Below are 11,636 nucleotides of genomic sequence, written 5' to 3' on the forward strand. Positions count from 1 at the left end.
TGATTATTACGTTTTGAATATGGATATTTTTATTACAAAAACGCATCGATTCGCTACAGGTGGCCTTTGTTCACCACCCCCCCGAGCCGTGTGAGACACTTTTTATTATGGATGGATGCGCTTTATTTCACTTCTTTTGGACTGATGAACTGCAACACTCGCTGACTGCCATTAAACAGCTTGGAAGATCAAAGACAATTTTTTATATAACTTCCGATTGGATTCATCTGAAAGAAGGAAGTCATACACGGCTAGGATGGCTTGAAGGTGAGTAAATAATGGGCTAATTTTAATTTTTTGGGTGAACTATGCAACTAAATTCCTTTTAACATGACTGCTCAAAATGGTCTAAATTTATGAAACCTACACATTCAAAACATCATTATTACTCTGAAATTTTTCATGTAAATATTAATATTAAGTGGTAAAGAGGTCTTTCATGACGCTACAAATGCTGGGGTGTGAATTTGATAGGTGCTTGATATAAAATAAATGGTGCTTTAAAAAGTCCTTGAAAGTCCTTGAATCTGGTGTTGATGAAAACGTGGGAACCCTGCTTGTTATTGTATGAAAGAAAACAGAGTGGGTTTTGACTGTAATAGAAGTAGGAAGTATCAGAAAGGAGGTCAACAAAAGGGAAAGGGGTAAGCAAAAGACAAAAGCAAAAGAGGAACTGAGAGAAAAGGAAGAGAAAGAAAAAGGAGGAAGAGAGAAAAGAGAAGGGGTTCAGGTGAGTGCACTGAACAGAATCAAAGGGGAAAAACAGACACATACAAACACATATACACCAGCTGCAAACACATGACCTGAAGATGAGATAAGCCACACATCAATGCCCTTCTGCTCTAATAACCAGCCGCACTAAAACTTACATGGCCAAATTCATTCACCTGCTCTATGATGTCTAAAGTGTTTGCTAGGTTATACAGGCATGGCATGTACAGTACGCATATTATTTCAGTATTATGTAGCGAATTTTAGCTCAACGACAGGAAATATGAATAATTAACCATAACTAGTTATAATTAACTATTCATATTTTAGATCCGCTGTAGATATTTAGCTGACCACTCAGGGTCAACTGTCTTGTCAATTCTAAGAACGTTAATTTCCTGGTTAAGGGAAATAACTTTCTTACTGTACAATTCTTCCAAGCTTGTAACGTAAATCTGCATGATTAGTGACTCCGGTTATGAGCAAACAATGAACACGTCAAGTGTGATACAAGTAAGGTTTTATTAACTACATAAACACTTAAACTAGTCTAACATACTACATAAACACATAAACTGATCTAACATACACATACACACACACACATACAGTTGGTATAGGAAAGGGTTAAAGTTTAACTCAGCACAGAAAGAGGCATAAAGAATGAATTTTATGGAACACTTTGCATATTCAGCAGATCTAAAACCTGAGGGAAAACGTCAAATTCTTAGTTCAAACAAACCTTGTAAAAAGGTGTAACTGATACTTAATATATCAATTAATAAGACTAAGTTTGATACTTGCGAATCTCGGCGGTCTGAAAGAGATTCCTGATGCAAATCTTAAAGCTTCCCATTGATCTTTGCTGAATTCGGGTCGATGAAAAGAACCAGTTTGAGTCAGAGTCACTTGATGAATGAAAAGGACTAGGCCGGAGCCTGGCACGAGCTTTGGTATCCTGGAGCGTTTCTCACATCTTCATCTTAGCATCGTCTAGCTAACAAAATATATATTGTGTGTTTGATTGGTCCAGACGCTACAATTATTTATGTACTATTATAGTAATATTTTGAATTAGCTTTAATTTTTATATTTTCAGTTTTAATTTTAAAGAGCAGGTCATATGGTATTTTAAAGTGTCCTAATATTGTGTTGGGAGTCCCCTACAACAGATTTAAACTTACTCGGTGGTAAGTTTAAACTTTGTATGCGGTACTTTATGTGATGTGACAGCAGTTTTATTGCATTCATTATTATTATTATTTACTTATTTGAGGTGCACGTGTGGGAACTGTGTTAGAATGTCCAGTGAGGCTGAAAACACAGCGTCTTCTCGACATGATGTAAACACACTAAGTAACTAGCGGAAGTGTTTGTGGGCAGGTGAGAGTGTTCGTATTTCACGGACAGGCGGGGATTATGCAAATGTGTTACCTTGTGACGTATATAGGTAACAGGCAGAAGATTCGAAAATATGACAAATTGTTAAGCCAGTTCAGAGTCGACTCTTTCTTTTGAGAGACAATATCTTTATTTATCATGCACTTTTTTGATTAACAACTTTGCAGACTGTTTACACTGAAGGATAGCTACGATTTTTTTTTGCAAAAAAAATATATTTTTCAAAAACCCATATGACCTGCTCTTTAATTTCAGTTTTACTTTGTGTTTTTAAATTTTTCTATTTAACTTTATTTTTATTGATTTTAGTTTTAGTCATTTTAGTATTTCAAGTTAAAGGGTTAGTTTACCCAAAAAAGAAAATTCTGTCATTAATTACTCACCCTCATGTCGTTCCAAACCCATAAGACCTTCGTTCATCTTCGGAACACAAATTAAGATATTTTGATGAAATCCGAGAGCTTTCTGACCCTGTATAGACAGCAATGCAACTACTATGTGCAAAGTATACAAAAATAACGACTTCATTCAACAGTTCTTCTCTTCTGTGTCAAGTCTTCGACACACATTCCCGAGAGTACCACGACGCATGTGCACTTTGCGCACAAAAAGTATTCTCATAGCTTCATAAAATTAAGGTTGAACCACTGATGTCACATAGACTATTTTAACAATGTCCTTGCAAAGTTTCTGGGCCTGGAATGTTTGTGTACCAAATATGAATGAAGGTCTTACAAGTTTGGAACAACATGAGGGTGAGTAATTAATGACAGAAGTTTCATTTTTTGGTGAACTATCCCTTTAACCTTATTTATTTAATTTAGTTACCAACTAAGGCAGCTTTTTTGTTTGTTTAGGTTTATATTAAGTTTTTCCATCTAATATTTATATTTTATTTCAATTATCCAAAACGTTTTTTTTTTATAGTTTTTTTAAGTTAACAATAACAACACTGGTGATGGAGCTCCTGAATTATGACATTATTATTAGACATTTTAAGAAGTAATACATACTATTACTATTTTTATTAGTGGTGCTCTCTAAATTATAGAGATATGAGATGGGCTCAGTGACCCAGAACATCCTAGAACCCACATAGCAACAAGTCAATACCACTCAACCAAACACATACTGCAGCTTGGATTTGTATGTGGAAGCCAGATGCCATTTCTTTGTATTATTTGAAACTTGGTAACACGCAATTTAATTTGAGCACATTTTTCTTGGACACTGAACTGAACTGAATCAACACTGAACTAATTTCAGCTGAATAAAGACTGTTTACTACTGTCTTTTTAGAGCTGTTTTACAGCAGAATTTAATTTTGTTTGCATCATTGAATCATTATTTTCTTGTTTATCACCGCGAGGCAGTTTTGAAACAATCTGTATTGTATAAAGCGATATACAGTATACTGTAAATAAAGATGACTTGACTTGACTAACCTGGGATAGACGTCCCCAGGGCAACAAAGACCACGGCGGTGACTGAATCCTTCAGGCCAATAGTGCACCCAAAGTGGGAGGCAAGATCGCCTGTGACCGCCGTCAAGACACCAATCAGACAGATGGACACAATGAAGCATGCCCATCCATTCCAGTACTCTGTGGGTGGGACGAAGGCAAAGAGAACCTTCCAGAAGACTGTGAGGAAGTGCATGATGTAATCAAAGCAGGATGGAAGACGCTCTTCACCACTCTCCTCCTCATCAGCGTCACCTGAGATGAGCAATATATGTTAGATGGTGTGAGAGAGTTCAAAGCCGGTTGAGAATTTAGTCTAATTCATACTGCAAAGGTGGCACAGAAGCGCTTCTGAAGTGATTTAGGTGTCTTTACACAGACTGTTTAATGCTGCTCAGAGGTGGCATAAATGCATTTCCACAGTAATCACAAGTGTATGCTTTGATACAAGGGGCTGAGATGGGTCTGAGCAGTAGTCTGGCTTTTATGCGGCATTGCACCTTTACACTAAATTTTGAGCAGGAACAAAGCAGTCTTAACTAAGCTGCGCAAAAACACCTTTTGACTCATAAAAGAACATTAAGGTAAATACACTTGATATTTTCATAGAGATTCAAACAGATACAGCACAACATAGTCTACCGTTCAAAACTTTAAGGTCCAGTTGAATTTTTTAATGTTTTGAAGGAAGTGTCTTCTGACATTGTATCATACTGATACAGTATGAACTCTAATATTTTAAAATAGTTTTTTTATTTTTTATTTAAAATGGAATTTATCCCTGTGATGGCAAAGCTGAATTCAGCAGCCATGAATACTTTAGAAATCATTTTCATATGCTGATTTGGTGCACAAAAAAAACATTTCTTATTATTACCAATTTTGAAAATAGTTGTCCTGCTTAATATATTGGTGGGAAAACGTGATATTTTTTCAGCAGAATTTAATAGAATTTATTTGAAATAGAAATATTTTGTAACATTATAAATATAACTTTTGATCAATTTGATCATGTGTCCTTGCTGAATAAAACTATTAATTTCTCTCTCGAAAACAAAAAAACAAAAAACGATAATACTGACACCAAGCTTTTGAACGTTAGTTTATATTGTTAACCATACACAGCAGATGTATAAATAAAGAACCTATTTTTTCATAAGTTGAAAAGGCATTAATACATATTCACAGTTGTACAAGCGTCTCAATGATGAATGATAATGCCCATGTACAAACTGTAAAGGGTGAACAAACAGGAAGTATCATACCTGCACTCACAGTCACAGCACTAACAAACTGCTCTCTCCAGCTACTGCTGCCGACTACCAGAGCCAGGTTAGTCTTCTTAAGGAGCTTATCCACTGTACTCTATACACACACACACACACACACACACACACACACACACAGTTGCAGCCACGTATCAAGAACTGTTCTGTGTGTTGCACAGCTGGATGCTTTGGCTTTGCTTGGAACTATTTTTGTTGGTGAAAATATTTCTATTTACATATTATATTTATTGAAATGTTACATACACTCACAATAAAACTGATATATTAGCATGACTGTGGTGATACTGCTTAAATATTACACATTAATCAGTATGCATTACTAAAAAAGATTTGAAATTCATCTTGTTTCATTATTGCATCACTTAAAGGTTTTAGAGGCAGTGTTACCTTAAATTCGTAAGACTCTTCAATCACCACATCCAATCTGGTATGTTCTCCCAGACTAGGACATCCCATCTTAGCTACTTCCTCTTCCTCTGGCTTATTCTCATTAGAGTCTCCTAAACATACACAAACATGACAAAGAAAAACTTATTAGAAACATATACCCTTTATTTGTCCAGCTAGTACAATGTGGATATTAAGCCTCATGAAAATGATCAGCGCTTACAAAAATGAGCAGGTATAACAGGGATTGATGGATGGATGGAATAATACACGTTGCAATTTTTGAAACTGACAAGCAGGAAATTTCATAAATCTTATGAGTGCCATTGTGCTAATTGAATTGTAAAGTAAGGCATTTTAGATGGAAGGGTCATTGCCAGAAAAGGCTGTATAAATAATGTAGAGAATAGTGAGAGCCTCCAGTCACACTGCTAACACAAGGTGATACAGAGACAGCCAATTATTTCCTCAGGTAACAAACTTCAAAGCCTGCAGGTATAAGACTTTAATCCTTTACTGTAAGCATATTTCCTACAGTACACATTATTTACTAAGCCAGGGGATTTGAAATGATGCATGCTAAGAGGGAGAGAAAGAAATTATTTTTACTCCATTAAAAATATTTCTTAAAACTGAAAAGAGCATTATGTAGCAGCTGCTCGTCCTGAACGCTCAATTCATTCACTTCTGTATTTTAATTTAGCTTTTTTCCCTTTCTTTTATCTGTAACCTTTCATCTTTCATCACTTTGTTCATGTTCTCCTCATTAAATGACCTCCACAATCGTTTTATTTGCAGCTTCATCTGCACTGCTCATTTGCAAGCTTCAATTTTTAGATATTATCTGAAAATGTAAAGCAAAAAGTGGCACAAAAACACGGCTGCTGGTGCAAATAAACCAGGAGACATTCAGCTGCTTCCGTTTGGTGTACTCCAATGGATAATTAGCAAACAGACTTTTATTTCTATATATCCGAATAGCAAAGGTGTGAATTCCTGAGATTTAATGGACAGTAAATTGAAGATACACACACACAAATGTTGTCCACACACAAACTTTACCTATATTAAAAACTAATTTGGTTATTCTTTGTTTATGGGTATTGACACTGTATATATATATATATATATATATATATATATATATATATATATATATATAGTATATAATTACATTTACATTTAATCATTTAATCATTTATTTTATCCAATGACTTAAAAATGAGGAGAACAATAGAAGCAATCAGACTAACAAGAGAGCAACAGTATACAAGTGCTTTGAAAAGTCTAGCACAGTACACATAGCAAGGTGTTTTTTTATTTTAAATAAATTAGAGCTGATAGAATAGAATAGAATTATATATAGTATATAATTACATTTACATTTAATCATTTAGCAGACGCTTTTATCCAATGACTTAAAAATGAGGAGAACAATAGAAGCAATCAGACTAACAAGAGAGCAACAGTATACAAGTGCTTTGAAAAGTCTAGCACAGTACACATAGCAAGGTGTTTTTTTATTTTAAATAAATTAGAGCTGATAGAATAGAATAGAATAGAACAGAACAGGGTTAATTTTGACAGGCATTTTTGATTTAGTCTTAGTCTTTATCTTGAGACGAAAATGCTTAATAGTCTTAGTCACATTTTAGTCATTCTACATTCCGATTGGTTGCCGCCCAACAGCGTCATAGTTCATTACCATAAAGTTAAACTGATTTCAACTCTCCTTGATGCCCTAGCCGGCCAAGACGCGCCGCGCCGCTCCTCGCCGCTTTTCGCCGCCTTTCGCCGCCCGCTCACATTGAAAATTAATGTCTTCCGGTCACTTTGACGCTCTCGCCGCCGGCGGTGTGAACGCACAGTTAGTCACAGAAAAAAAATTCATTAACGAATATTTTTCGTTGCTGTCTTCGTTGACAAAATTAACACTGGAATAGAATAGAATAGGTAAGTGCTAGTAGTAATTGGTCAGGTGCTGGTGTCTTTAGACGTTTTTTGAAAATGGCTAAAGACTCAGCACCTGGAATTGAGATAGGCAGGTCGTTCCGCCAGCTGGGAACAGTCCAGGAAAATGTCCATGAGAGTGATTTTGTGCCTCTTTGAGATGGTACCACAAGGCATCATTCACTTGCAGAACACATGCCTCTGGAGGGAGCATAAGTCTGGGAAGATTTGTATTTGGCGTTTTTTGTCTTTATTTTGATAGGACCGTTGGTAGACAGGAAGCAAAGTGGGAGAGAGTGGGGTGGGATTGGGAAAGGTCCACGAGCCGGGATTTGAAGTCGGGACGCCTGAAGCGTAATGGCTTTAATGTCGGAGCATTGCCCATGAGGCTATCGCCGCTATTTTATATGTTGCCGCGCTGCCAATGAGGCTATCTTCGCTATTTTATTTACACTATATATATATATATATATATATATTTTCTTTATTTTACAAGTGGAAAATGTACATTAATTGACATGAGCATCATGTAAATGTGCCAGATTTAGATTCCCATGCAACTGAATAACTTTTATTAGAGATTTTTTTTGTAATAAATTCTATCAATCTAAATTATGTGAATTTCTAAATTAAGTGACGTTCATTCCATCTTAATCCTATTAAAATTCAAATTTAAATTATAATTCTGCAACATTAACAATCAATTAACAATTGAAATTTTTAATTAAAATACTGAATACTGAAGAACTCTAACATTCAGATGTTTGAAAACACACAAATATTTCACACAATTTACCATGTTTCTGTCCAATCTCTAGTAGCACTGGCTCTCCTAACTCAATGCTGAACGTCTTGTTCTTTTCATATTCTTCATCATCTATAATCTTCACCTCGATTGTTTTCCTGTAAAGAGAGCAAAATAGAGTGACACAGTGCTATTTTTTTAAACACACTTACATAATTTTTATTTTAATTACTTGAACACATGCACACACGCTGTGAAACTATGACTCTAAACAACAAGAATTTAATTTGAATGAACTTGTGTGTATTCATCTGTAATTCCCGCCAGGATTTGTATAACACTGACATACAGTAAACACACCCAAAATACATCATAATTTCATGCATTATTAATGATGTTTTGTAGCGCCAATGTAAATGCCACTGAGGGTGTAAACCTTAAGTACAGGATTCAGAATAATTGCTTCATAATTAATGAACAAAGTGAGAACATCTTACTCCCATAGAGGGATATTACAGCGTTGCTCTCCTCAAACAACCACCTTGAGCTATAATAAGAACTGCACAAGAGTTTAACAAGCACACTGAAACTGTTCAGCCAATCCTGCACAGAAATCTCAAAAATCACTTACAAAATACACAAAAATACAGTACCATGATAATACCAGTAGTATTTTGTGGTACATGTGCCATTGTATTATCTGAAGTACCTTGGAGTAGCATGTACACTACCGTTCAAAGTGTGGAGTCAATAAGATTTTTAATGCTTTTAAATAAGCCACTTATTCTCAGACAGGCTGCCTTTTTTGGATAAAAATACAGTAAAAACAGTAATATTGTGAAATATTACTACAATTCAAAATAACTATTTTCTGTTTTAATATATTTTAAATGTAATTGAGTCCTGTCAAGGCAACGTTGAATTTTCAGCAACCTATACTGCAGTCTTCAGTGTCACATGATCCTATAGAAATAATTTTAATATGCTTTGAAATAGAAATATTTTGTAACGTTATAAAAATCTTTATTGTCATTTTTGATCAAATTAACACATATTTGCTGAATAAAAGTCTCACTGAGCCCAAACTTTTGAACACTAGTGTAAATATGATATATGAATTATATGTATATATAATCATTCAGCAACATGGTACAGGGGAGGGCATATATTGCCAGACCTCCTAACTCAACAGTACTCACAGACTGTTTATGTGTGTATATATATAGATAAGCGAGAGGTCAAAAGCCCCTGTGTCAAGAACAACAGAATATTATTGTGGCTATCTCAGTGTTCCCGCTTTCACCACCCACTGAATTAATTACACATTCATTCATCCTTTTTTTCAGTTAAAACTGACAGATACATTAAATTAAAGCAGGCTTGATCAATAGCCCTCATCTTCTTCTGTGTGAGGAACAGAGTGAGTAAGACAGAAACAAAGAGAGCAAATAATTTTTTTAAACGGGATGAAAAATTATTCTGTTGACAGTGAGATTTTCTGCTCTACAAAGGGACGTACAGTGGGAAAAGAATCACCCCCTTTAAAATAATCACATTTTGTTGCATTGCAGCCTGAAATAAAGACTGACACATTTTTTGTTTTATCCAGCTGTATTTACTCAGATCACCCCCTTGTGTCAGTATTTTGTTGAACCACCTTTTACTTTAATTACAGCCTTTAGTCTGTTGGGATTTTTCTCTACTAACTTTGCACATCTAGACTTGAGCAGAACTCTTCAAGTTCAGTTAAATTTGATGGTGACCATTTGTGGACTGCAGTCATTCCACAGATTTTCAGTGGGGTTTAAGTCTGGGCTCTGACTAGGCCATGCAAGGACATTCACCTTTTTCTCCTTCAACCACTGTGTGCTCAGGTTTGCTGTGTGCTTTGGGTCATTGTCATGTTGGAAGGTAAACCTTCTTACCATTCTCTTGACATCTTTCTGGCAGAGGGCAGCAGATTTTCCTCAATAATTTGATGGTATTTTGCCCCTTATATTTTGCCTTCTATCCTGACAAGTGCTCCAGTCCCTTCTGCAGAGAAACACCCCATAACAGGATATTACCAGCTCCATGCTTTACTGCAGGAATGCTGTTATTTGGATGTTAAGCTGTACTGGATTTCTGCCAGACGTATCGTTTGGTGTTGAGGCCAAATAATTCAATGTTAGTCTCATCTGCCTTAGAATCTTCAAGGTGTGTTTTGGCAAAGCTCAGTCGTGACTGCATGTGGCCTTTCTTGAGGAGTGGCTTTTTTCTTGCAACCCTCCCATACAAGCCACATTTGTGGAGAATTTGTGATATTGTTGTCACATGCACACAATGACCAGTCTTTGTCATAAATTCCTGCAACTGCTTCAGAGTTGCTGTAGGCCTCTTTGTAGTCTCTCTGCAGTTTCCTCCTGACTCTTTCATCCAGGTTGGAGCGACATTCTGATCCAGCGAGGGTCTGTGTACCAAATACCTTTCACTTCTTAATAATAGACTTCACTGTGCTTCTAGGCATTGAGTCATTTCCTGTAGCTCAAACAGTAGAGTATGATTCTATCAACACCAGGGTCATGGGTTCCATTCTCAGAGAATGCTAGCCTAGGACTGATAAATGTTTTATGTTAGACTATGCAACATAAGTCACTAATATAAGTATTTGGTCACGTTTAACAGCATTGGTTGGTTGGTCAGTCATTTGGATTCTTAGGTGACACATGAAACTGAAAGTGTACCACATTAACCAAAGCAAGATATTTATGTGGCATATCATATAGACAAGCTAGCATTGATCTCAGAACATCTCTCTCACACTCTCCAACTTTATGCATTTCATTATTATTTGCATTTAGCATGGCCACAGTTTACTCAAGTTAACTCTGAAGTGTGTCATATGTGCCATTAGTGGCTCCAATTGAACAGTGAAAAATAATCACTGTTTTCGAACAGGTTTCCCTAATACATCTATCGGTTCTTTTACCCCATCACCTGACTTACAGTTTTGACAAATGAAACAGTGGCACAAATGAAATAAAAGGTATTACTTGGACTGCTCAAATAAAGCAATGTTTTGAAAGTGGCACAAAGCAACCATGTTTCCACTGTTCAGGAAATCAACCTATGAATAGCTTAATTATAGTTGTCTCTGCACATTAGACTGTGTTAAGAGAAAGTATTTTGACATCGAAAAAATTACACACTTCACCTTTAAGGGTGACAAAGCTGAGGGCAGATGGTCTGGGTCCAGAGAATCATCCACGTAATAGTCATGGACATTTACAGTCGTTAAGTTACAGTCAACAAATGCCACAAATAGAGACCATAAGGAAAGAAAGACAAAGATAGTTCTTCCCAACAGAATAACAGAATAAAAAGGATTTAAATGGCAGTCACTCTGATAAGTATTGGCTTGACAGAAGCAGAGAGAAAGGAGCAAAATAAATTAAATGTGGTAGAGCTTTTGTATGAACTGAAAAGAACAGGCAAGCTGGATGCCATGGAAGAATGGGCTCTAGTTTGCCAGTATACCACTGCTCAGGTGCGTAGCCATCATTTCAAAAGTGAGGGGGACAGAAATGTAATATATATATATATATATATATATGTATATATAAAAAACATTACAATATAACATTTCTGTAATATATATAAGCTACCAGTCAACAGCTTTTGAACAGTAAGATTTTTAATGTTTTATAG

At 35.8% G+C, this 11,636-nt stretch overlaps 1 protein-coding gene across 1 annotated transcript in view; it reads right to left on the reverse strand.

Annotated features, from left to right (window-relative positions):
• LOC107569310 (sodium/calcium exchanger 1-like) overlaps positions 1–11,636 on the reverse strand; it is a 41,772-nt gene that overhangs the window by 6,740 nt on the left and 23,396 nt on the right. Inside the window, exons 3-6 of the mRNA XM_016255374.1 lie at positions 8,001–8,107; positions 5,255–5,367; positions 4,844–4,943; positions 3,561–3,833 (exon numbers count right to left, since the gene is read on the reverse strand). Of these exons, the coding sequence (XP_016110860.1) occupies positions 3,561–3,833; positions 4,844–4,943; positions 5,255–5,367; positions 8,001–8,107 (593 nt within the window). The remainder of the gene's footprint in view (positions 1–3,560; positions 3,834–4,843; positions 4,944–5,254; positions 5,368–8,000; positions 8,108–11,636) is intronic.

The sequence above is a fragment of the Sinocyclocheilus grahami genome, unplaced genomic scaffold (genome assembly GCF_001515645.1).
Source record: "Sinocyclocheilus grahami isolate Dianchi unplaced genomic scaffold, SAMN03320097.WGS_v1.1 scaffold1332.1, whole genome shotgun sequence".
Lineage (NCBI taxonomy): Eukaryota > Metazoa > Chordata > Actinopteri > Cypriniformes > Cyprinidae > Sinocyclocheilus > Sinocyclocheilus grahami.